At 34.6% G+C, this 27,703-nt stretch overlaps 1 protein-coding gene and 2 long non-coding RNA genes across 22 annotated transcripts in view; 2 read left to right on the plus strand and 1 right to left on the minus strand.

Annotated features, from left to right (window-relative positions):
* LOC132205125 (calmodulin-binding transcription activator 1) overlaps positions 1 to 27,703 on the minus strand; it is a 242,176-nt gene that overhangs the window by 16,983 nt on the left and 197,490 nt on the right. For 15 of the 17 annotated variants that reach the window (XR_009442678.1, XR_009442675.1, XM_059634025.1 and 12 more), the window contains 3 exons: positions 21,967 to 22,102; positions 10,708 to 10,779; positions 2,657 to 2,855 (listed from right to left, as the gene is read on the minus strand). Coding sequence is in view for 15 of the 17 variants with exons in the window: in XM_059634025.1 (XP_059490008.1) it covers positions 2,657 to 2,855; positions 10,708 to 10,779; positions 21,967 to 22,102 (407 nt within the window). In the remaining 2 variants the exon portion in view is untranslated. The remainder of the gene's footprint in view (positions 1 to 2,656; positions 2,856 to 10,707; positions 10,780 to 21,966; positions 22,103 to 27,703) is intronic. The other 2 variants (XM_059634048.1, XM_059634135.1) reach the window with 1 other exon arrangement.
* On the plus strand, positions 6,769 to 9,663 carry LOC132205434 (uncharacterized). Of its 4 annotated transcripts, XR_009442703.1 has the most exons (9): positions 6,779 to 7,065; positions 7,125 to 7,189; positions 7,404 to 7,557; positions 7,609 to 7,785; positions 7,929 to 8,151; positions 8,212 to 8,762; positions 8,841 to 8,994; positions 9,352 to 9,406; positions 9,466 to 9,663. It is a non-coding gene; the product is annotated as an uncharacterized LOC132205434 (long non-coding RNA). The 4 variants fall into 4 exon arrangements; XR_009442702.1 differs by having other exon boundaries at positions 6,770 to 7,065; positions 7,125 to 7,557; XR_009442705.1 differs by lacking the exon at positions 7,404 to 7,557 and having other exon boundaries at positions 7,051 to 7,065; positions 7,618 to 7,785.
* LOC132198775 (uncharacterized) lies at positions 12,973 to 18,423 on the plus strand. The gene is made up of 3 exons (XR_009442030.1): positions 12,973 to 13,216; positions 13,275 to 13,419; positions 13,469 to 18,423. It is a non-coding gene; the product is annotated as an uncharacterized LOC132198775 (long non-coding RNA).

Below are 27,703 nucleotides of genomic sequence, written 5' to 3' on the forward strand. Positions count from 1 at the left end.
TTTAAGAAGTAATATTTTAGATTCTCTAAAATTCAAAAGAAGAAAATAAAAATAGTTTGATTGAAATAATATCTATAAAAGAATTAGAGCAAAATGTAATAAAAAATTGTTTTTTTTCTCTTGTTTGATATTAACTAGAATTATATAATTCTCAAAGATATATCGTCAAAATTAAATTTGAATTAATTTAAGCGAATTGAGCAAGTAAAGATTTTTCACCAGTTGTTAGTGAGATATGGTTCTAGTTGCAATATAGTTCTTGTGCCTCCCTTTGCGACTCGAGCCAATTTTGCTGCTATTAAAATACATGAAACGGGGTAGAGCAAAGTTTGCTTATCAAAATTTGCAAGTCTGAAGGAAGGGAGGCGAGAGCGGCTCTTTTTGTGGAATGAATGCAAGTATAATAACCAACCGGAGAGATGAAATGAAACACACCAACCATTCACAGCTTTTTATCAGGAAACATCAAAGGGCGTGGATTAGAATTTTGTGCGAAAATTTTCCAATATGAAAAGAGATCAAAGAGTGAGAGGGAAAAGGCAAAGGAGGGAGAAAGAAACAAAAAGAATTCGCCATCAAACAATCAAACGACAAAGGGAGAAAGAATACTTTTTTGACCAGTCAGTCGCTTCACCTTGGGTGCATCCGCCGACTGAAAAGGAATTTCTCACCAAGAATAAAAATAATTCTGATTCTGAGGTGAACGGGGGATGACAACAATAAAAATTTTTTAAGAAATATGCTTGATCGAGGGCCGATTGGTGATAACATAAATCAATTGGGTGTCAAAAAAATTCAAATTGTATCCAATAATGCAAAATTTGCATTATTGGATAAATTTGAATTGCATTTAATGTCTTTTGATTTAAATAATTTAAAATGAAATATTCACCTTAAATATTTTTTTCCAAATTATTAATTAAGAATATACGTAAATAGAAGTAATAAAATTATTTCATCTGATTAAGGTTGTGCTAATTTTGATTTTTGACTGTGTAAACTTAAACCGTTTGCTTAGTATTGTGGATTTTTGTTCCTACCGTACTTTTATCATTAATCATGCAAAAATGTGTTCGCCAGCACCAGCATTTGTCAAAAGCGTCGGTTAATTGAGATCAATCAGCAGCAGCGCGAGAGAGCAGAAAGGGTCATTAAAAACCAGCTCACCCTTCAAAAAGCACCACATTCGAGAGGGGCAAATGGAACTCTGTCATTTTCAATAACAATAAAAATGGATGCGAAAAAGTATGGCATGGAGGGCCATACAAAAGCGCGCCGGAACAGACGTACAAGAGAGGCTTAGATTTTATTAGTCCGAATCATGCAAATGCCGCGATAAAATTCCCCACGCAATTAAAATCTTTACAGCGACATAAAATGCATTCTCAGTATGTTTTCGATATGAAAAAAACATTTTATTATTTGCATTTATATCTTTTTCATTAGCTAACAAAAGCAATGTACCACGAGTGTGTTGGCTTTCTAGCCCTGCCGGAAGGAATATTTTACTTCGGAAGTGGGACGAGATACGGCCCCAGCAGTTAAATTTTCCCTCTCGCGCACGAAAGTTGTTCCGAAGCAGCAGCGTGACTCGCGGCAATAATTAAATAAAACACACCGTTTAATTGAGATGTAAATTCGGACCCGTTCAATTAAGATATTACCTATTTTATGCCTAATTCATGCAGCTCTTATCTCAGCGACCTCCAGACTAAATTCCAATTCAAGATTCAATTTCACCAACTGTCACACCAATTAAAAAACATCGCATGTTTAATGAATTTGAAGTGATTAAAATTTGAGAGAAAACGTAAAATGGGCTAATAGAAATGTTAATAGAAAGAAGTTTCAACTGCATTTATAATAGAATACATACATAAAAAAGAAGCTTCTGATACAAGAAAACGCTTCGATAAATATTGATGATGACTCTTTTTAATAGAGTTACTTTCCAATGTGACAAGATATAAATTGAATGTATTGGCTGTGAGGAATGAAAAATTTAAATGAAATAAAAAAAATTAAAATCAAAATAGAATTGAGCCAATTTATATTCTGATATTTTTTTTCCAGAATCAGATTCTGAGAGTCTGCATAGTTAAATTTGTTGAAAATTTGTGAAAACTTCATCACATCACTCCAAATGACTAGGCAAAAAAAGATCAATATCTAGCTTGACCTCAAATTTTCTTAGAGCTGATTCAGTCATATATGAAACTTTTTCCCATGCTGCTTCATTCTTTGCTACAGTTGGCATAATCAATTCTCAGCTATTTAATTATTGTGGAAATAACACAGTTTAATTAAAAAAAAAACTCTTATCTAGGGAATTCTGTTTTCTCGTGATCCTTTTGTAAATGGAAGAAATTCCAGCTCATTCGACGACTAGTGTTTTGTTTTTCCGTTCTATTCTTTCGCTGGCACACGGTGTGAAACGCGACGATTGTATGCAAATATGAGTGTCCGTGCTTTGCATTAAAAGCGAATTAGGTCTTTTGGCAAATGCTGGCGGGTGAGAGGACGATTGAATCAAACGAGGGCAGCGGGAAAACAAAGTGCGGTGCTCGCTCGCTCGCTTGCTTTAATGGTGGGCCAGTGTGGAGGGAGAAGAGAGAGAGCATGCTTCATGCCAAGTCACACGTTCAAATTATTTCACCCTTGACAACGTTTCCAGCCAGCCGATAGGGAGCATGACGCGAGTGGGCGCACTCACACATGGGTCGCAATTGCGACACGAGCTCTTCTTTGGTCCATTCTTTCTTGTCACCCCACAGGGCCAGGCTCGGCGAGATCACTAGCTTGTTGTCGTCTGGGTACGGCACGTTCAAATAGTGCACCAGCACTATGTCCGGATTCTGAAACAAATTGAAAAGTTGCTTTCATTTAAAAAATATTATTGTACAGTAAAAAGCGACTTTTTTTAATTTTGAAAATATTTTAATTTATTTATTCTGTAATTTAGTATCGTATTTGATTTATGAAACAAAAAATGATTTTATTTTAATCTTTTTTGTGAATTTTTTTGATAAGCTTGAAGTGAAAATTGTGATGAAGCTAAGAAACAAAAAATCAAATTATTATATTAATTATCATGAATTTTTATTTAATATATTGCTTTGTAAAGGAATTTAAAAGTGTGTAGTTAATAATTAATTAAAATATGTACGTCTATTGGCACCATGTAATTTACCAATAGTATTATTATATAATATTCCCTCGTAAATTGATTTTTCCCGAACTAAGAAAAAAAAACGCTGTTGTATTTATCCTATCAACATAGTCGCCTTGCAATCCTTCAATGTGAATTTCGATAGCAAACATTTTCTGTCGGTTAAATTTAAAATCACTTGTTGAAGATGATGATTCATCACTTGTTTAATCAATGAATTGTACAAAATTTGGAGCTTTTTAGAAATTAAAGTTTTTCTATTGATTTTTTAATAAAAATCTTGAATTTAGGACTACCGAGGTAAAATGCTGAAAATTTAACAAATTTATTTTTAAAAAATTGAAGCAAATTGAATAATTTTAAGGCTATTTTCAACAAAATCTTAGTATATTAATATATAATTAAGCTTACATTAACTAGATGGTTGACCAAAGTGAATAGATATGCAGATAAGTGCATAAAAACTATTACATATAATTGATAAATGAAAAATGTAAAATACTGTAAAATGTCTAGTAAATTCCTAATCGAGAATTTGATAAATTGATGAGTTTTTTTTTATCAACTTATCCAAATTTTGCCTGCTATCAAAATGCAAACTGAATTGGTCAAATGTGAAATAAGTTCTGAACCATCATTTTAACTTTGAGTTGGTATAGTTTATGCAATTTTGCGCGCGGTCGGCGAACACAGAGCCATTCTTCCTCCCTCGCACTTTCTCTCTGAACGCATTCATTTTGCAAATAGAGAGAACGGGTGGGCTGGTTGGATAACACGAGGGAGCGAAAGAGACCGTTTTCTGGTGGGAATTTGGTAGAGCAGCACCATGATGCTTTTTAACGTCGCTGCTAACAAAGTTTCTGCTCATCAAGTTCAGTTAGTTAGAGGCCGAGAAAGCACTACTTTGCACCGCCACCATACACAGCACGCAGTTGAAAACCATTGTTAATTAAATTTCAAAACTTAACTAATAAATTTCCACGTGGCGGCCGGTGGAAAAATGCAACTTTTTCTCTTTCAGCGGAAAATTAACCGAGGCAGGAAAACGCACCGTTTTGCCGTCAAATCACGAGAAGTCTCGCTTTTGCACTAGTTTTGGAAATTGTTGCGTAATTAGACGCTTGAGAAGAAGTGCTGAAAGTTTGCGCGCGCTTGCACTTAATGTGATTAAAAATTCCAGACGCCTCCACTTGCTTTCCTCTCTTAGACAACATTATTTTCGCAATCTCCACATTGGGGGGCGATAAATTTGTCACCACTTGAAATATTTATGGTCCAATTAGGAGGTAATCTTCGCCGCCCAAAATCACGTAACAAAAATATTAATATATTCACTCTCATTTTCGGGCGTTGCATGCTGGTGTCTTCTCTAAGCAAACAATAACAACGGCCCGTGTTTTAAATCATTAAAACACGCAAGTCGTCTGCTCGTGTAATCCAAGGAAACGGGGCACCGTGAGGAAATTTATTTCCGTCAAATAATTATATTCTTTAATTAATAGCCTGATTACGGAGTTGCAAGGGAGGGTGTCTTTTTCGTGAAATGAGCAAATATCACTTAAAATAGTTGTTTGGCATACTGTGTAGCCGTTTGCTTTTTTTGATATTTAAATAGGAATTATTTTTTAATAACATAAATACAGCAGAGAGAAAAATTGATATTTAAAAATAAGTTGAAATTTTGAAAAATAAATTAGATTTTAGAGATTTGCTAGTTATGTGCATTTTTGTCGCTTAGACTCTGAATTTCACAATAATATTCCTTTTCAATTAGTTGCAGTTGGTTTTTAAGACTGAGCAATCAATAAAAAAAATTTGCGGCTTCATCACTTGATCGCAGATATTATAAAGCATTCAATGTAGTTCTTTTTGTTTATTTAAAATAAATCCAGAAGCTTAAGCTGCATTGGTTCTCAAATAATGAAAATCTGATTTTAATTGGAATAATAAATTGCTTCTCAGCCTCTGTGAAGATTGAAAAAACAAGTTTCATTTGCAGCTTATTCCTGTGCAAATTATCGTTACTCCAAAGGTGGCCGTGCTTTTATCCTGGGAGAAATCCCGAATGAATTGCACACGGAGCTTATTATGAATACACCCGGCTGCCCTGTAATGAGTGCAGTAGCAACGGAATGGCACACACAGAGAAAAGCACTACAACATAATCTTGTGATGTGCATCGTGACTTGACCCATTTAAAGTTGTAAAAGCGGCGGCGTCGTTACTTCCTTTTACTGCTATTGCTTCTTTCGCTGTCGTGTTTTTACTGCCACGGAGCATAATTAAGTTTTTAAAAGGTGAGTGAAGTTTTCGTAGAGGACAAGTTTGTGTTTTCGCTCAAACTCCATTTGGCATCGAGTAAAAACAATCAGCTTTTCAAAATGCAAGATATTTAAAAAAATCATTTTTTTTTTTTTTATCCGAGCGTGACATTTTGCTTTTATTCTGTTTAATTATCTGTGTTACCTTCATTTGTAATTTTACTTTCTATAAATTGTTAGTATTGTTTATGTTCTTAAGAAATGATGGGATGTGATCGTTATTTGGATAAAGAATCAGCAACATGAACACTAAAAGAGACAAATATCCTTGTTTGCTATGGTAGCGTTTTTAAATTCTTTTTGAATACATAATGTGTAGTTGATTAAATTTTATAACTAATTTTCAACATCAGAAGTGATTATCAAAATTAAATTATGTTACATTATAATGTATTATTAATTTAAAAATTAATAAAATTAAAATATCCTACCATTTTAATAATGTAAATAAATTTTTAAAGCTATAAAATACCTTATAATACAAATTTAACATTAATTTAAACTGCAATTAAACTTTTATTTAACTAATATTATTAATCTTAAATTGTATGTATTAATTTCTGTTTTAACTATCATTAATTTTATAACTATTTTACTACTTAATCGACACAAACTTGTCGATTGATGACCTCTGACATGCAAAATCTGTGTCTGTTAAGGGGTGGAATAATGAAGAAGCGGCACCCAGTGGTGAGCGCCCTTTAACCCTCTGGTTCGAGCAGAGTTGCACCTCTCGCCGGGACCAAGTTCTGATAAAACTGCAGGAGCGGGAGAGAGAGCAGAGGCGGAGGACAAAGTTTTATCCTTGTCGCCCTCTCTCTCTCTCTTTTATTATGATGAAAGTTGGGGCCCGACGAGCAGGCAGGCTGGCGCTCTCTTGCTCGCCTTTGTGCCGTGCTAATGATACTATACAATGATGTTACACCACGTAATTTAAGCTCATCTCCCTATAATTCCCTTTGTGCAAGAGAGTGAAATAGAAACACACGCGAAACTCGATTTTCGGTGCCGAGACTTGCGCGATAATACACACACAAGTCTAGCAGTGATTTAGCTGAAAATGCTTAATTGCGTCAGAGACGACAAAGGCAAAGTCTTGCGAAAAGTCGCACCAAATTGCTCTGCTTTAAAGTGCATCAAGACAAGATTACGCGGAGAGTAATTTCCTCTGAATATTTCATGATGCGAGAAAGTTAAGTTTTATAATATTGATCCATCCTAAATCATGATTTTTTTAAATTTATTGTTGTTATTTTAGAATCGTAAACAAATAAATAAATATTAATGATCATTAATGATATTTGAATAGACTATTAACATAATTTAATGTCTGCCGTTGGGCTCTATTCAAATTTCCTTTGTGTGGCGCATTAGAGTCAAAAAGATTTCCATCTCAATCATTAACTAAAATTTTTTTCGAGTGCTGCAAATTTTTAACTTGCTGTAAGTGAGGTCAAAGCAATAAATTAAGGTCGACAAGTTGTATCATTTAGGACCGGTCAGTTGCCTTTCATTATATCATTCATACCCCGCAAGTGAGGATGTCAGTTTCGAACAAGTCTCTGCTTTACTTCGGTAAGACGCACTATCACGTCAAATGTAAGTTTATAAAAAATAAATTATTTGTGTTTCAGTGCTTATGATGCTGTTGTTCGCCACTGCTCATGCCGGAAGGATTGTGGTCATCTTCCGTCGCAAGGTCGGCAGTAGTCGTAGATTTCCAAGAATCACACCTTAGATAGTGAAAAATTCACTGCTTTTTGCTCTTGTATAAATTTTAAATATAAAAATGCGTTTTAAGATTTAATTAATTATAGTGGAAATAATTTTAAATTGTGTACATATGATCAATTTGTTGTAAAAAGTTTGCCAAATAATTAATCTGTTTGGAAATCTAGAGCATTCTTTTTCAGCGACTCTAAATTAACTTTTGTGCGTCACGATCAATGACCCCTGTGCGGTCAAGTTGGTGATAAAATAGCCACGTGACCAAGTGCTAATGATTAAATTATTGTAAGAGCTCGTTCTGACCAGACATGATATTTCTCAGATATATCGTCTTTTTCGGTAAGATTATTTGATTTTGCGTAATATTTAAATATTTGGATATGCTTGTAGCTTTCCTAGGATTAATCCTTCAGACGGCCAGAGCTCAAAAGGCAAAAAAGGGTAGCCATGGAATTCATTTAGCAATCGCTGCCACTGCTCCCGGTCGTAAATGTGGCCCCTACCAAATTCGAATCAGAGGCGTTTGCAGAAAAAGAAAATTTTAATTGTTTGACAATTCAAACAACCGTAAGTAGTATAGCTTAAATAATATAATGTTGAATAGTGTTCATCTATGTATATTCAATAGAAATACTTCTTAAACGTTTATAGAAAAAATATTATGTTAACTATTCTTATATAACCCAAAAATTCTTTGTGTTGATTAATAGGCCCCAGGGTCATTCAGCCGCTATTACTAAAATTTGTTGAGCGGCAAATTTTGAAAGGTCAACAAAAGGATTTAAGGTCACCGATGTGACAAATTTTATTATTAAAGACACCAGTCCCTCGCGATTGATTTTGATGCTTTAACAAGAGCGGACCGAGCTCATTCTACCACTCAAGCCCCACAAGTGAAGATGGCAGCTTTCGTCAAGTCTTTCCTCTACTTAGGTAAGATCGCCTGCACGTCACAGAGGCTCAGATTTTTATTTCGTATAATTCTTTTTGCAGCAATTCTGATGTTGCTCCTTGCAACCGCTTCTGCTGGAGTGTCACGCATACCCATCGGCAAGGTCCTCAGCATTCCGAAATATCCAAAATAATATCAATTGGAAATAATTTAGTCTGATTGTAGATATAAATATAAGCAAAACTGACCTCCTAGTGTGGAATAAGAGAAATAAATTTGTTACCAGATGAAAATGTTGTGCAATAATTTTTTTTATGAAAATTTAACCCACAAAAAATATTTCAAGTTTAATCGAAGTTCTTAAAATATTGATAAATATCAGTTCAAATATATTTTTCAATAAAGAATAACGCATTATTCAAAGGATAAAGTCTAGAACGTTGAGGCACTACTTATTTTTGAAAGCTTCCAACAACCATCACGCCTAACATAATATGCGTTTCAGTCATAAGTATTTGATGAGCACTTTTGTCCCCTCTCGAATGATGATGACGTGATCGCACCGTATATAAATAATTTTAATACTTTACTCATTTCTGCGATTGGCAAGCTGAAGTGAAGATGAATGCTTTCAAATATCTTATGATTTTTGGTAAGAATACAATTTGATTGTTAATGTCAATAATGTCCTATAATGTCAATCATATTTAAATAATAATTTTTTGACCAGTTTTCCTTGGATTTTTTATGGCCGCAAGTGCTATAAAGGAAGCCGGTTCGTCTAATTCTGCAACTGCTCCTGGCCGTAAATGTGGTGAAAACCAAGTTAGAATCAGAGGTGTCTGCAGGGACCAAGGAAGTATCATCAACGCGTAATATTAACAGTAAATATCATATTTGACACGTGTATCAAAAATTCTTTAGTCTTGTGCGGTGCAATAAAGAATTCTTCCATGGTTAATAAAAATTTGTTTTAATCTATTTGGTTAAATTTCAATAAATATTATTTACTGATATTATAGTTCAATTTAATTCTTATTAATATTGCAATATGACAAAATAATGTATGTGTTCTTCAATATCAGAAACGTAAATATTTAGTCTAATAAACCGAGAATTGAAGTTTTCAATAATAAATCTAGTGTATATTTTGTGCATGACGAAACTGCGCATATGGCCGATTAAATTGGTTTGAACTTGAAAATCACCATATTTATAATGTCTCTGACCTCTATCTTTAGATAAGAAGGAGGAGGAGATGAAATATTTCTATAATGCTGCAAAGATTGAGCAAAAGTAGTTCCTAGAAGTGTTTGTAAAATTAAAATTAATTAAATATATTTTTCTCTTTTCAGTTCCTCCGGGATTTAATATTATGAATGTTGATTCCCAGATATAAAGAAACCTTTTGCGAAAGATCAACAATGCTCCTCTCCGCAAGTGCTGATAGCTGATTGGTACTAATCATGTAAAAGTGTCAGCGTTAGTTCTTATTTGAAAAAATTAATTGCAAAATTTCCTAAATTTACGAAATAAAATTTTTATAACATGCCTATTTTGTCATTATTATTTTAATGAACTAAGAAAAAAATAATAACGGAAAATTTCCTTGTTGCATAAATCCATATTTAAAAAAGCAGCTGGACATGATGAGCATTATGTGGAAATTAAAAAAAAAATAATAAAAAAAATAAATAAAAAATGCAAGAGATATGAAGTCACAGAATATCAATATGAACTCTGCCCCTTTAAGCATTGCAATTGCCACGTCCTTTGTATATAATTAGAATGAGGATCGAAATAATAAACATTTGCTCTTTGCATTTCTTGACTGCACCAGCAAAAATGTCCCTAATGATCAAATCGTCCTCATAATCGGTAATTAGTGCGACTAATTCATTGTGTGTGTGGTAATAAAATTTTCTAGCTTTTCAATTAACATTTTTACAGCTTTTCTTGGTTTAATCATGACCATCTACAATATCACTTCTCCAAGTTGTAAATACGCGCTTCAGAAAAAAAAATATGTCAACGGTCAAGGTTTATATTTATATTATGGTAAATGCAGACCATCACCTCGTTTTTTAGCAGTTGCAGCAAAATTAATTAATTAATTTCATTTGAAATAAAATTAATGCATTATTTAAAGATTAAAAATAATCTACTTGTATTCTTGATCCGAGGCACTACCAAACAATATAAGCAATACTAATTGTTTAATATAAATTGCAAATTTGAATGTCATTTTTTTACAAATTCATAAATTTACTACCTCAATTAAAATCAATTCAATTTGGTTGGTCTATCACTTTCCTTAATAATTTTAATCTCTTACTAAATTTAAAAGAACATTTGTAAAATCAGAAATTTATTTTATATCAATTTTTTAAACATAAATATATTTTCAAGGGCTTTTGATTGCAGGTAATTGTAAATACGGCACGCAAAATAGGGCTTGAAATCTGGATTGAAAATAAAAGGGGCGCCACGAGTTCATTAAGTTTAATATCTGGCAAAAGTTTTCCAATCAAGAGGGAAAATGACGAAAAGCTCTTGGAGCGTGTAATAATATTTAACAAGAGAAGTAGAGAGCTTACCTGGAGTAACCAATAACATCTCCGGTGGAAAGTTGGCAGGATCGCTGAATGGACGTAACAGCCGTAGATGCACTGCGAACAAAGAGACACCGATGGAAATTAGAATTGCAATGGAATGCAATGCTGGGTCACGTCCAGCATTTTTTTACGTTTTCTTTTTTCTACCCGCATAAAATAAAATTTTGCGCGACTAGTCCAGAAAAGTGCTAGTGTGTGTTATTTTTTTTTTTCAGCGTTTCAATTACAAGAGCACTCTTTTAATTACGTTTCTGTGTCACTGGCCTGATGAAAATTTAATTAAAAATCCCTCAGCCGAGTTTCTCTAAACAAATTTTTGCCTCCACATCAGAACAAACAGCTCGCAAAACGAGTCTGGTTTAGTAATGAAGCGTCCGCCCGTCCATCCGCCCTCCCACTGAAAAAGCAGCCTAATGCTTTAGTAATAAAGTTAAATGCAAGCTCTCGTGAATTCATCATCGTGCTGAATTTAAATTTTTATCGCTTGTTATACACCTAATTTCATTTGTTTGTTTGTTTGCCCGCGCAAACAGCCATTACCATTATGCAGGCTGCATTTTAAATTGCATATTTTCGTTTCACTCGACGGTGGAAACTAGTAGAAATTTCTTTGTCTAAAGTTAAAGAAAAATACAAATAACATAATTACTCAAAACTGGAACTGGATTCCACAAAATAATTGGAAAAAATTAAATAATCTTATTTATTTTTAATCATTTGGGGATTTTTTTTAAATATTATTTAAAACCAAAGTTGTCTAAAGACACACAACAATAAACACTGACACATGAGAAACACTGATTTTTTAATAAAAAAAAGCTTTAACTTTATTGCTGTAAAATACTTAAAATATTACTAATAATGATATTTCCCTGAAGCAAGTCTGCATGGTTACCTATAGCACTGTTCATAACATTTTTAAATATCTTCTTAAATATTAAATATTTTTCAACACCAGTATGTGATTTGGACGCGGAGAACAGATTGTGGTCTGCCACATTTATTTTTTTATTTTATATTTTTATTGCATAAATGTAGGATACGTAATTGTTTTTAATAAATTGAGGAAGCTTACTAATTGTAAGTTAATTAGTTGTAGAATTGGAATTCAAAATTAATTTTTCGTTTTGATGCTTTAGCCCTTGCAACTAATGCTTAATTTTTACCCCCCTACCCTAACAATAAGTATAATTATAAACTTAAACCTTTTCATTATAATTTTTTTTACGATGTAATTGATTTGATTGATTGATTAAGAAAAAAAATATCTGATAGACATAAAATAAGCAATGATAATTTCCAATCAGTTTTAATGATTATGATTTTTCTGAATTATTATTTCCAAACGGTCTAGTGCTAAGTAAAACATCACACTGCAACTCTTTTTATTCTAATGAGTTACAACCATTTTTTGTTTATATTACTAACCGATAAGCTTTTTGCAATATAAAAATAATTTTTGCAGTTTAAAAAGAAATTAAATAAACTAGTGCTTATCGAAAAACAGCTCTCAAATGATGATCAGACTCGGTATAAAAATAAAAATTCACAGAGGTCATATTTTTATTAATTCATTTCCTTAAACTGTGAGCGGTTAAGTTGGCGATTAAAAACCTCAAATAGCAGTCCAATGAACAACACAAGAACACTATTGAGAGAACTCCTTTAAAGCGAAGATGTTTGCTTTCAAATGTCTGATTTTTGGTAAAAATAATTGATTATTCAGAGGGTTTTTAATAAGTTATTTGTGTACAGCTATCTTTGGGTTATTATTGATCGTGAATGTGCAGAGTGACCAGAGTGCACAGAAGAGTGAGAAGAATCAGAAGACTGCAACTGCTCCTAGACGTTTGTGTGATCCGGACAAAATCTATATCAGAGGTGTTTGCAGGAGTGCATCTAAAATATTGACAATAGAGTAAACAATTTGATTTTTTACTTAAAAAAGATAAAAAAATTTACCTAATTAACAAGCACACTTTCTGTAATGTCTATTTTATACTTTAATGAAATACAAATAAAATAGACTGGTGGGAAGACTATGTTTTAATAATTCCCTGAAAAATTAATTGTGAGATGATGAATTTTTAAGAGATTAAATATCTTAATATCATATTTTCTTCTTTCATTGTGAAAATATTTTTGAGACATTTTCCTAACTTGACTATAAAATACTGCAACTATCTATACTTATATACTTTCTTTCATTCTTATTCATAAAAAAATGGTCCTATACCCTGAATAAAATGAAAAATAAATTTAAAAAATCTACTGTCTGTTGTGACAAAAAACAAAACACCAAAATGAGCACCAGCCTATCTAATTTATAATTATGGAAATTGAGGCCATCAATATATCTTTGAGGTCAAGTTGACGATTACTTCCCCCACTCTCCTCGCCTCAGATGCGTACGAGGAAAGCTCTTAATTACTTTATTGTGAAAAGAACTCCACATCCAAGATGAGTGGTTTCAAGCATCTTCTGATTTACGGTAACAAAAATTATATTAATTCTATTTGCCTTTTTGCATAACTCATTTCTGAACAAAGTTTTATTTGCGTTATTCTTGGTCACGAGTGCTCTGCCTGCACCGAGGAAGTTGTACAAATTTTCTGATGCCCCGAAACGTGTTTGTGGTCAAGACCAAATCATTATCAGGGAGATTTGCAGAAATAAAGGACAACTCATTAAAGGGTAAAAACTCTGAATCTGTTAACATTGAAATATAAAATAAAAATACTAGGAAACTTGCCTGTACCTGACGTAGAATAGATTAAACTACAATATAAATGTACATACAAAGTATCATATTCAAAAAATACATTACATTTTAATGGACAAAATGTTTTCTTGTTTTTCTACTTAATTCTTTATAAATGATTTTTTTTTTTTTTTTTTTTTTTTTTTACAAATATTTGATGCAAAAATTTTTGAATGAGATTTTTTGGGCTATTTACAATGGAGGGCTGTTTTAATTCATAATCATTAATATCCCTGTCCTGTTTCTTGAGAAAAGGAAAAAGCAACGTTTTCTTGGGAAAGTAACAGCTAAAATAAAATTGAAGCTAAAAAAGTAAAAAATTTTCAACAATATAGTCACATGTTCTACAACTGTATGTATTTCAGTAATGATAAGTAAAAACATAATATACGGTGGTCTCGTATATTTGGCGTGGAGTGGCGGAAAGTCGCCCGCGGCTTAGCCAAATTGCATTCCGCCGATTGTTCCAGCAGACTTGTGCGGACCGACGAGAATTGCATGCCTACTTTGGATCCGGCGGCAGTTTGCATTTGCACACTGGTGTATGTGGCCGGCGGGGTGCACGGAGCCAAAGAGTGGTGGCATTATGCTGCCAAGAGCAATTCAAAACATTTTCATCACCGAGCTAGCGAGCGAGTGGCTGAGCCAGCACGAGGATCATCCTCTCCAATTAAATTTGACAAATGTTGCATGAAAAATGAAATTTATTAAACTCCGCTTGGCGCGCTCCTCATTTTAATTGCCGCGCAGCCGGCAGCATTATTTAATTTCCCGATGATTTATAACGAGGGAAGAGCCGCTTTTAATAATGAAAGATAGAAAAAAAGAAAGTGATTTTTCGCTCCACTTCTCGAGCGCCCTTGACTTTTGATTCAATTTGGTGCACATGAAAAAATATTTTATACAAATTTGAATGCGAACATCGGACGACTGGAAAATTATCAGAAAGAATATGATTGAAGTGGATTGAAAGCTCATCGGAAGATAAAAAATTCCTCCCCAGGAGAACCATTAATATAGCGTATTTAGGTCATTTATCTTTAGTAAATTTTGATGATGCATTAAAGGAAGTTGATTTTGCGTTCAATTGAACTGCAAATATGAGTGATTGATGTAATTATTAAATTTTGAGTATAAATATAGTAGAGTAAATTATTTATTACTTGGACTTATTATTTGCAAAGTCAAATCAAGTTTTTTTCACAAAATTAATATTTTCAATGCAAATAATTTTAAATTGAAGAACTTGGGAAAATGTATCTACTTTAAAAATTCGGCTGTCAAGGCAGAATTTATTTTAAGACTTTTACTGAACAATAAACCATATCGTATCGATCTGGACGATCGTGAATAAACTTGTAATATTGCTAAAAGCCTGGCCGTCTATTAATATAATAATAATTTTCCACCCCCTTTCTCTCTGTTCATTGCGCGAGACGTGCTGCTGTGTTTTGTCGGGTGCCTATCTGATGAACCTTGACCCTCATTCGCTTCCTCTTTTTCTTTGCCACCCCCGCGGAGAACAAGTTAGTGCCAAATTAGCCATTTCTGTGGCGACACATTTTGGCCGCGGCACATTTTCCCTCTTCTTCCTTTTTGGGGCGAATCGCTTCTTTTCCAGTCGGCCGCGACTTGAGCACGACTTCTTTCTCGGCCTTTCCTGAGCGACTCGCATCCACACACATTCACCCTATACCGCCGCCACCACCAGCCCCTGCGCCGCTTAATATCGATCTCCGCCCGCGCTTCCTTTGATAAAAATTTTAAACTGCTCCCAGCAAGAGCACCCCGCTCGCCTAGTCTCTCCACTAATTTGTCCTTTGAACTTGGCCAAATCTGCTTCGTCCTCGGGCCGCACAGAAACTTGAGTGTGTCAAAATTGGACAGGCCTTGAATGGGAACTACAAATAATAATCAGGGAATCTGAGCATGAGCTGCTCATGAGCAAGATTGAGCAAAATTTTGCTCATGAGCAGCCTTGAGCAAGGGTTCGTTGAGCATGCTCATGAGCAAATGCGATTGAGCACCCTCCTAGGTGAGCATGCTCATGAGCAGACAAAGTTGAGCACCCCAAAAGTGAGCATGCTCATGAGCAGATGAAGTTGAGCACCCTCTGAGGTGAGCATGCTCATGAGCAAACGTAGTTGAGCACCCCAAAAGTGAGCATGCTCATGAGCAGAACTATTTGCTCAATAATATCCCCTCATCTGCTCCTATGTATTTTTCTCCCTGCAATAAATAGGAATTAGGAAATCATAAATACATAGTGAGACCAAGAAAATCCAGCGTAAAGGTGCTCATGTATCGTCTCCAATACATTATCCCCGTACCCTTTCAAAAACTTCAGTGGCCTTCAGCCGCTCGCCGACTGCCGCCGCCACCCTCTCGCTGCTTCCCCTCTAGTCCTCTACTACATAGTTCCGCTCTGCCTCCTTTATTATCATGTGCTCCTGGCATTCATTCCTTTTTCAAAGACCCAAATAATCCAAGTATTTTAAGAACGCAATTTAAAAATTAATTACGTTGCGACTAAAAATAAAAATAAAACTTTCCCCACTTTACTTATAAATACATTTGACTATTTAAAATCTCAATTTTCTCTTTTTAATTTTGGATTTAAATATAACCTTCAGTATTATAATTAGAGTCTAATGAGAACCATCACATATTAATTCTTTTATTATTTTTATGTTTTAATTTTATGATATTTTGGGCCACTTTTAATTTATTATGCAATTGGATTATAAGGAGAGTAATACAGAAATTGTCTCCTCATATAAACTTGAGCATGAGCAAGATTGAGCAAAATTTGCTCATGAGCAGCCTTGAGCAAAGGTCCGTTGAGCAGAGCATTGAGCACATGCAAGTGAGCACCCTGAAAGTGAGCATGCTCATGAGCAAATGCGATTGAGCACCCTCTGAGGTGAGCATGCTCATGAGCAGACGAGGTTGAGCACCCAAAAAGTGAGCATGCTCATGAGCAGAACTGGTTGAGCAGATGAAAATGCTCATGCTCAGAAACCCTGATAATAATATGAATTCCAATAACTTGGTAGCGTCAAAAGTGTTAAAAATAATGTGATTCTTTTACACACGTCATGGTGATAAGATTATAATTAAGAGCAGATAAATTCCTCGTATTTTTTTTCTTTCTTTTTTTCATAAACATTTGTGTTAGTTTTTACGAAATAGGAAATATAAAAATAGTAATATATCGAGTATTTGATGAACATTTTTACTGAATGTTTGAACTCAATCCACATTGTAGGAAGACTGATTTCAACTTGGTTATATTATTTAATAAAAATGATAATTGATTTGCTAGTTGTAAAATGTTGATAAAATTTTCTCTGCTTAAATATACGAGATTCTTAACTCTTAAATTGTTATTTGTAAATGTTTGTTTATAAGGCATTTTTTGAACCAAACCAAAGAACATATGTTTTCCTTCTTTAATCTAAAATAGCCGAAAGTCGTGAAGATACAAACAAGTGACAAAAGAAACGGCATCGACTAAAACTTTAATTTGGTCCACTAAAAAGTTCCAAGGCTTACTCCAAAAAGTTAATTTTTGCCCTATCATAAAAATGTGTGCGTTGTATAAAAAATAAATATCTACAACACTTTCCAAAGTTTGGCCGTTAACGGTTTTTCATAACTCTAAATAACGTAGGCTCGCTTTTCCCAGGAAATTAAAAAATCTTTCACAAGTTTGGGGAATTTCTGGTACTACTTTCGTTCCCTTGCACTTCTCGAGTGCCGACCGGCAGCTGGCGAGATAAACTTTTGTTATATCCCGTGGCCTGCTTTTGATAGCGCGGGGCCAATCGGCGAGTGGAGGAGCCAACTTGCTGGTTTTCGCTCGCGGAGAATTGTCCGTTATTATTTTTACTGGCGGCGGCACACATTTCTCTCTCTCTCTTTCTCTCTCTCACTCCAGGGTAAATTACCTCTGCGTGAGTTCAAAGTATAAATGATTATCTCGCGAGGCATATATATTTTTATACACCAACTTTTTTTATCCCACCGGCTGAATATATAAGAAGTTCACCTTTCTTTATTCGCTCATTATTACTTTATTTAACTTTTCCAACGGCACGGTCGAAGGAATATAATAAAAAGTGCAGAGAAAGAAAAGGGGCGAGAGGCGAAAATTATTTTTGTCTCTTTCTCTCGTGTACATATAAACACATAAATCTCCGAGGGCGGTCCTTAGCATGTCAGTTTCCCTTTTATGTGTACGACTCGAGGAGAGTGAGAGAGGAAAGTCTGGTAAAGACTACTTGAGGAGTTTGTTTGTCAAATTGAAAAGAAGTGGCTGGCTCTCTGCTTTTTTAAGGAGTCGGGGGGTTAATGAAAAGATTGTGTCGTCGTCGTCGTTTTGCCCGGGCGGAAAGGAGAGGAGACCGGCCTTGGTGACAGTGAATTTGTGGTTTTTGCCGCCGCCCCAAGAATAATTGCCGTCGAGACAAAAACTAATTTTATTCGCCAGATATTAATGCGAAATTTCTTTTTCATCTTTAATGCATTAAGTTGTAACAGATTTGTGTTGAAACGTGTTTTGCAAGGAAATGGCCCGCAATTTTATTCGCCCTCGCTGTTCCTTTCTTGCTATAGCCAAGCGAGTTTTCATTAGCATTTTTGCATTTGTACTTGTAAGAAGGAGAGGCACGCGCGTGACAACTCCGATTGTAAATTACTCGGGCGGTTTTATTGCACACAATGAATTTCGCTAAATTATTTATAAGAGTTGTTGGACGGACAGCGCTTTTTGCGCCGCCTGATGATGACAGAGGCGAATGTTTGGCAAAATAACAATTCATTTCTCGCTGCCTCTTCCCAAAAGTGAGTTTTTACAATAACAGTTTTATCTTATCTTGTTGTCACTCGATTCGAAAATATCTTAGGAAAAAGATTGTGAAAAATTGAATGAATTCTCTCAAGCAAATTAAGTTTTGCACTATTATCATTATGAAGATTTTTAAATGGAGTTTTATACCTATTTTAATTTGCAGCAATTCAATTTACACTGTGTTTGACAATAAAACTTTTGTTGCAAACTTGAATTTAATAAGTACACTCTCATTTCTTATTTTGGAACCTAAAACGAAATATTCAATTAAAATACCTTTCTGCGTTGGAAATCAATGCTTTAGCAACTTAAATATTATATATACTAATTAAAGTATGACTTCTTTTGAATTTTTTAAAAAAAATACATGCATTTTTACTAATATTTGAGCCTATAAAATCTTTAGACTTATTGATAGACTTTAAATTTGTATTTTCACTTTTTTCAAGCCGCCTTTTAATTTAAGAGGAAAGAATAATTATGTTGAAGTGGAACAGACTATAAACATTCTTCACAAACTATGCAAGCTCCACAAATGCTTCAATTTGAAAAGTTATAATTAATTCACTTTCATAATCTAGACTTAAATATAATTGAATATTGTATCCCACAATGTAAATATAAAGATGAAAACTCTTGTTGAGTATGTTGATATGAATACACTTGCGGTAGATCAGGAAAAGTGCAATGAAAGACGCACGATTCCCAGTGACAATCTAATCAGCCGTGCTCAGCAGTCGTGTTTGCGTTCGCCGTTTCGCGATTTCAATCGACTCTGGCAGGCGAATGCAAGCAAGACGTTGGCTGCAAGTGCATGCTTGCCCTCTCTCCCGCTGCTCTCGCAGCAAGAAAGATGGATCCGAGTTGGCGCCATATGCAAGTATGCTGACGTGCAAGAAGCAAGAGTTAGTCTCGTATATAGTCCGGGTGATATCGCGCACACACACACTCTGACTCCACACTTATATCTAGCACATCTCCCACGAGAAATCTCCACACCAGCAGCTTCTTCTTTTCCATGTATTATACGCTTTAGATAAATCATGATACAGCGCCACGTTTTTTATTTCCTTCGCCCTGGTGAGCGAGAGAGCAGCCCGCGATATTTATTTATGCAACTCCCGCTGCCGTTGATATCAATGACTTCTCTCTGTGTACTTTATTGAAATTTCTAGCTGCGCGACGACGGAGCGTTTAAAAAGTTATGCAACCGGCAGTGCATACGAGACGCGCGGGTTGCACAGTCCATCAATTCCGTCAGCTTCACCAGTTTACTTCTCAATCATTTGAATATTAATAAAAGTGTAGAAATAAAATGCCAATGTAGAAAGTTTTTAATGAATTATCCATATCTCACAGTTTTTCCAGAAATTGTTGTTTTATTGGTTCTAAGCTTTAGGAAGTAATGTATTAACAATTATATTAAGCCTAGATTAGTGACCAAAATCTTTAAAAATGTTTGGCGATTTAATTATTTTTGTACCAAAAATTTGAATGCATTTCTCTATTATGTTTTTAATAGAAAAATATAATAAAATTTAATATACGCATAAAATATCTATTTTTTGCTTAGAAAATTTGTAGTGAACTAGAAAATTAAATTATGAGGGTCAAAATGTGAACAACACACAAAGAAAATGACTTGGAAATAAATTAAATGTTAAATTGTTTACACTCATCAAAATATTTTTTTCTATCATAGATGTTAATAAAATTTTGTTTCTTTATTATATTTTTGACCTCTAAACCTTTTTCAACGTCCTACCTTAGCAAATCGATATCCCTGGAAATATTATTACCGCTCGGAAGAGGCTTGAGTTACGGGCGTGTGGCGGTATAAATTTTCACCGCACCTTCCGATGGCAAATAAGTGGGCGTCGTTGATCTAATCGGAAGCGGGTTGAAATTTTTATCAAGTCATCGGCGTAAAAAGTGCGAGCCGAGAAAGGACCAGCAAGTCTGGCGACTTTTTTACGGCGATTTCTCTGCCGGATTTATTTATTAACGTGCCAACCTTAAAGAGGGATAGATTTTTCTACGCGCAAAAACTTTTCGTTTGAGAAAAAATTAATCCTGGCTCACGATTTTGGATTAAGTGGCGGCGGTGGCGTTTGAAGTTGTTTGTATGTAAATATTTGAATAATAAATTAGAGAGAAAATCGTCAAGCGTGCAGCTTCTCATTTCCCGAGTAATAAGTGTGCATAAAGGATCCATTACCACGATAAACACGTCTGCCGCGCCCCGTACTAAGCTTGCATGTAATTAAAATTCAATTTAATCGCACGTGGTCGGAATTACAAAAGCCACTTACCAACTATGTCACGGCCGCCCTCTCTGTGTGGAGAGAGTGGCGAGAGAGGAGGAAAAAATACGGGCGAGAGGTGTTTGTTTTAAAAAGGTTGGAATTATCAGCCAGTGCAGGGATTTATTTCTAATGGACGCCTCTCATTCAGATAATCTAGAGTTGAATGGCCACCGAGACTGAAAGTAGTGTGAAATCGAGTTTCATTCAAGATGGGCTAATTAGTAAAATGCAAGCAAAGCAACTCCAATTATCGTCTTGCCAATTTCCTCGGATCTAATTGAATTTCTGCCGACGCTATTTTCTTGCACCTTTATTCTCGAGGCGAGTTTCTGACTGGAATTTACAAAATTGGCCAGCGTCTGCGTTTCAGATTACTTCATTAATGAAAGTGAGAGAGGCTGAAAGGGTTTCCTTTAATTTTCCTTTGGCAAAGAGATAATTTTCGGGCGGTTATGCAAATATTTTAAGGCAACAAACGCTCAAATTTCTCATTAACGAGCAAAGCAATTCAGATTAATGAAAACTAACTCTTGTCTTGAAGTAAAAAGAGGCATTAATATCTCTCATCGGAAGTTTGTATTAAATTATTGAAAATATTTTGTGAGCCTCAATTCATCTTGTATTTTTAGTTTGAATTTATACATATTTATAAGTGTATGATTCACTTGGCAATATTATATATTTGTAATATTGTTTGTTCGATTTTAACACTGATACATAAAAGTGCTTTCTAAATTTCTTATTTATTTCATATTATTCAATGTTAATGTATGTATGAGAAACTTACCAGTGTTTTGCATATTTATTCTAAGGAATTAAGATTCTGTATTAATAATTAACTCTATATACTTAATCTTTCTAAGATTTGGCCTAACTTTTTAAATTTTCTTCAGAATCTATCCAGCAAAATATGTAGACGCTTTCAGCAAAGCTGAGCTGCATCAGAGGAGCACCAGATCGTAGGAAAAAGGGTCTCGCGCGTCATTTCTGCCCTCGGATCGCATCAGCAGCGTCATGTGCCAGTCGATTTGCATTTATTGAACACCAGAGAGCAAAATATTTCGCCCGCTCCACTCACCGAAACCTGCGAATTCAGGCAGAGAAGGAATTTTCCGCGTTTGATAATATTATATTTGAATCAGAGAGAGGATATTTATTTGAGAGCTCCAAATGTGCACGTGTGGCCTAAAATGCATTTGATGAGGGCAATAAACGTCGCCGAGGTGAAATGCGACAGAAATGTGCCGAGCGTCCCTCTTATTGTAAATCGTTTAAGAATGCGGTCGGCCTGAAATACATATAAATGCAAAAGCGTGACTAACCTCAGTGCCCTGGACCTTCAGCTTCATGTGGTCCTCGCGCGTCGTTTTCCCGTCTTTCCGCTTCTTCCAGCAGTAGCCGTCCCTACGATACCGCACTTTCTTCCTGCTGTACAACAACATACTTCCACTCTTTGGCCTGAAACACACAAAATTCGATCTTTAATTAATTTCCATTTCATCAATAGCTGCTTGAATTTTAAGATAGGAACGAATTCTGGGTATGTGAATTTCTAACTATAAACGTAGGAAAACCAGGCCCAGCCATAAAGCCAGGTTCAGAGGCGGCTATCGTGTAGCTCACACGATTTGATTGCTTGAACGACAATTAATATATTATATTTTTCTTTCTTTTGATTATTTATTTCCAATGTTGCAGGTTCTACGATAAACAGCCGCATTTTAAGACTTAGCAAAAATGTTGATGTTTGAGTGGCCAACACCTGACGACAAAGCCTTAATTAAAGGATTATGTGAATTTGGCAGATTGTGGCATGTCATTGTGCCTGAGAGTAAACATTTTGCGTTGGCAAGTACAATATTTAAAATATCAGAACATCAGTAAAATTAAATTTTTTAAATTTTTTAAAGAGAAGAGATGACCAATTCAATTATTAAAAGCAGTTCATAAAGCTGTTCTAAGCTGATTTTTTATTATTTTTTTAATTTGCTTGAACAGAAGGAAAAGTTAATTTCACTGTCCTCTTATTAAAAAGATTATTTTTTAAGATTTTTTTGTTTATTTAATCTCAAGCATTTCACAGTTAATCAAAGAAACGATCAGGCAATGACTTTTCCGCTTCAAAACCACTTGAAAGTGTTGACTTTGAAAGCAAGGAAAGACGAGCAGTTCCCTCCTCTTCCGAGTTAAAAGAAGAGCTTTTAAAAAACACGGCGCGGAAGCATTCTATTCAGGTCACAGTCGCTCTTTCTCCCGGTTCTAATTTTTGCGTGCGCGCAGCTGCTGTGCTCTCCCCGGCCGAAAAAGGAAAAACCGGAGCGCGCGCTCAAGTGGAAATTTAATTCGTGGAATAATTTAAATTGTAAGATAATAACATCAGCGCTAGCAGAGGCAGAAAACGCGAGAGCGAGAGAAAAGCAGGCAAGAGAGTTCAAAGGATCCCATTTTCTTCTGGCTGCCTGTTTAAATAAACACCCACACCACCCGCGCACGAGACTCCCTTTTATATATGTATTTAAGTAGGAGAACGTGCGCGTTTCGGCTATTTTTTTTTTCTTGCTTTGGCTTCGCACTACTAATTTTCCTTCCAAACTAAGAAAAGTGCAGAAGAGACTGCAACTGGCCCCAAAATCATTCAAAGTCTTGAGACTTTTCTTTGGAGGGAGAGACTTTATAAATTGATCTCTTTTGCGATGAATGAGACTTCATCTTCAAGGTACTTATATTGGATATAATAATGGGATAAAATAGTTATTCGTGCGTACTTTTATGAATAAAATAGAAAGAAATTGATGATTTTCTACGATTATTCATGTAGAAACAAATTTTAGGACTTAAGTTTTGTTGTCATTACTCTTCCATTACTTTTTATTTATTATTAATTTTTTTTAAATATTTTTGAGCTAAAAATAAGAACAAAAATTATACAAAAAGCAGCTTTCTATTTTTCATCTCAACCCACATCATCAATCTATTAATTCTCTAACCAAATTTGCATTTTTTAATTATTATTGTAGTTTATTTTAATATATTGGTGCAAATAAATTGTTTACATTCAATTGTTGGACTAAACGGCAACACCACTAGCAAGATTTTGCTAAAACTTCTGAGATCAAAAAGAGACCCCATCCACGGCATCATGTTTTTGCACCTTTTAATACAAATTTTTTTAGCAGACCTACAAATCTAAAAAAAGTTGAAGAATATTTTTCTAGAATGGAATGCCAGAGGGGATTGAAAGAAGCCCTGGAATCGTTCCTTGAGAATTAATTCGACCTTTCTTGGAGGAGAGCAGCCGTTCAAAGTGATCTCTGGGGATGAAAGGCTCTCAGTCAATCAAGCCTCTGCCGTCAAATCAGAGCCGGTGTGTATCGAATTTCGTGAGGCCAGGCGGCAGTCCGTACCTGAGGCAGAGTTGCCTGGCAGCGAGGAGGTACCATGATAATTTGCATAAAGTAATTTGCCCGGGGTCACGCTCGTACGCCCGTGACGGTACCGACGAGCTGCAGAAACACAACTTCTCTCTCTCACACACACCGTCAACCAGTGAGAGGGAAAGAGAGAGCCCAACGAAAATGCACACACACCTCCCACCTCCCCAAGGTATCTCTCGCTTGCTCTTCTGGCTGCGAAATTATTCTTCCTCCGACTGCCTTAATTCATTTCCCTCAAGCCTTGGCCCGTTTTTGTGTATGTTAGACAAAAACGATAAATTATATTTATACTAAATATATTTAAAATGTATCAACTAAAACATTAATAAAAAATTTAACTTTTGATATGGTCAGGTATTAATTTTTTTTAATATTACTTAAAATATAATATTTTATTTCATTGTGATTTGTCATATTTTTGAAAATACTGCAAGAATTTTTTTTTTTCAAAATTACGTTGTTAACTAGATACGTAAAAACCATTTTCATTTATAAAAAATTCATATGGCATAAAAATAAAATAATATTGTAAAATAAGTTGAAGACTTTTGGCTCATTGGAATCAATTAATTGTTGGAAAAAATAAAAAGAATGCAATAAATCATGAGCCAATAAATCTTGTATAGATAAAAATTTATTCAATTAAAATTACGTGACTAAACAGTTATTGTAGGCAATAGCATTAAGACTGGTTCCAAATAGATGCTTTTGTGGTTTACAGCTGTAGTGAAACGCGAATTAAAAGAAAGCCGCGTGTAAAAGTGTCATTGCCCATTACGGGAATTACCTGCAAAAGAATTTTATTCGCTTTTGCAAGCAGTGTACTTACAGTACACAAAATTCATTAATCACGGCCAGATTAGGTAAAATCGTGTAATTACTGCCGTTCCAAAATCAACGCTCGCAGCTAAAGAGCTTTCAGATAAATTTGGTGATACGCCAAAAACGCTTATGGTGGGCCGGCGTGTGCACACACACACATTCACCCTGGTGGAAGCATTGATTAAATTTTGACGTGTGAGACTCGGTTCTCGTTAATGAAAATCTTAATTCGGTATCTCAATCGCGAAAGGCTTTCAGAGTGCGTATTGTTTTAATCTTTATGGCCGTCGTGCCTGGCAAGAAGTTTGGCAGGGGCGACTCGGACGGTCGATTTTAAGAAAGAATAATTATGTTATTAGAAAGATCAATACAATTAATATATGTAATATTTCTATTTATATAAACAATGTATAATTTGTTTTAAAGAAAAGTATTTTTCATTTTTAGTTTTAAATTACTAAAAATAAAATAATTTTACTTTATTAAACATTTTTTTTATTTTTTATTATATTTTCACAGCAACAAAATTCAAAATACATTTAAAATTTTTGATTTTCTATTTTGAAATTTTAGATACAAACATAAAAATTAAATTTATAGTACTATGATATGCCACAGTGTAGAAATTGTGATGACAAATGTCAACTAATTTTAGTCTCATGAGTGCTGATGGGTTGATATTATACTTTTTATAAATATTAAAATTAAATGCTTCATTAAATGTATATTCAAATATATATTTCATAAAAAATTAAACAGAAAATATTAAGTTATTACCCAGTGCAAAGAGATAAAAGATCTCAATTTTACAACCGCAATTCATCATCCTAAAAAATCTCTTTAGATTTCACCCTAGTTGTGAAAGAAGAGATGACGGACCTTGCATCATAAATCAAGAGACAGGTCCGCCACTGATTGAATTTTGGGTCCCCGAAGGAGAGAGTGACAAAGTAGTGCATTGCACTTCTCCACTCTACCTCGGAGGGAAAGTGAGTTGAAGTGGCGCTGACGCATCCGAAATGCAAGGGAAGATAACCGGCCGCTTTTGTGAGAGCAAAAGAACCGAGTAATCCCATCGCCAGGCCAGCTTTGCTCGTCGGTCGCGTGTAAATGAGAACTTGCAAGGGTGTAGGTGTAGAAATAGCTAGCGTGTCGACTATCAGCTGCGAGGCACGCAACTGCTTTGCTGCCCTTGGAATAAATATTGGTTGGGCATTATGCATGTGGAGGAAAGAAAGCCACCGGCTGAAAAAATAGCCCCGGGAGGAAAAGGATTAACTCCAAAGTACGGCCGGCGAAAAAATTATTCGCTCGGAAAGATCAAAAGATACCGAACGTGGGGTTTGCTGACTTTTGTATATTTTTTTAATACGCACCGCTTTCTTTCCCCTCGCCGCGCGGATTTTCACTTTTCACGAGCGTGTCCAGGCGACCACTTTTAGCCGAGTGCGTTCGGCCGATAGCCGAGGTGAAAAATGGCTTTCCGCTGTGGAAAAATGTGGTTTTCAGAGTTAATCTTGATTGTGCCACATTAACACAGATGCTTTCAAAATCTTTCCACACGCCTAAAAGCTTTTGCTTGTGTGTAAGCCTTGAAAGCGTAAGAATTTTTTAAATGAAAATGGAAAACGTGTTTACAGGGGATTATAGTCGAATTCACTAACCAAGAATTTTGGTCAGCACTTTTGATTAAAAGTAACGTGAGATAATTCATAAGTAATTCTGTTTTAATTTAATTAAACTACAAAAAAGCCTTAATATATTTTTTTTTCTTCAATGGCAGTTAATTAAATTAAATTTATCCTCTTTCGACGATTTATTAAGAGTTGCATAAATTGACTTTAGATTCTACACATGTAAGAATCACAAATTTAAAAAAAAAAGCATTTATAGATTGATATTGATCTCCAATTTGTGAAATTTATAAAGAATAAATTAAACATAATAACATTCTAGACAGATAACCTTTCTTAAAATAATTAAAAATTGCTTTATAACACGACAGCTACCCATTTTCTGAATTCAAAATTTGCCTATTTAAAAATTTGTTTTTGAAAATTTTTTGAGATTTTCATTCTTATAACGATGTAGAAAACCTATGGTTTCGTTTCAATAAATATTTCCATTTTAATAATCACATTGCGGTCTTGAGTCATTAATCATTAAATTGTGTCGAAATTTCGTTGATCAATCACATGATTTTAATAAAAAAAAAACAATATTTGAATGAAAAGTTACTAAAGAATTTGAGTCAGTTGTTATCATTATGAATTGCAAAAAATTATTTCCGTGCAATATAATTTAAAGAAATTAAGCAAAATTGTTAAAAAGGTTTGTAAATGAAAATCAACCGAAATTTTTTTAAAGCAAATTAGTACAAAATAAAAATAAAAACTGAAAAATTATTTAAAAAATATTTATAAACCTAACTTTTGCAGATTAAGCTGTTTATATTGAAATTGCAGCTATATGAAAACAGATGCACTTCAATTTAGTTTCTGTTGTGACTGTGAGTTACTTCATTGAAAAATCAGTTTACTTCTATTCACTTCTACTGACTTCAACATGAATATTGTTTTTTCCACTTTTTCCAGAATTTCAGTTGCAGCCGAAAGAGGACAAAGAGCACGATGGCTGTCGATATTTCATAAAGATGTTCTCCAGCGGATAATGCTGCATCATCTGCTTGTTCCCAACCGGCCGGGGCGGAGAACAATAAAAATTCATTATCTCCCCTCGCAACTTTCGCAATAACGCCGCCGCGATTTCCAATATAATGTGCGAGCAAGAGCTGAGAATTAAA

This window comes from Neocloeon triangulifer, unplaced genomic scaffold, assembly GCF_031216515.1.
Source record: "Neocloeon triangulifer isolate White Clay Creek 2 clone unplaced genomic scaffold, ASM3121651v1 ptg000001l, whole genome shotgun sequence".
Lineage (NCBI taxonomy): Eukaryota > Metazoa > Arthropoda > Insecta > Ephemeroptera > Baetidae > Neocloeon > Neocloeon triangulifer.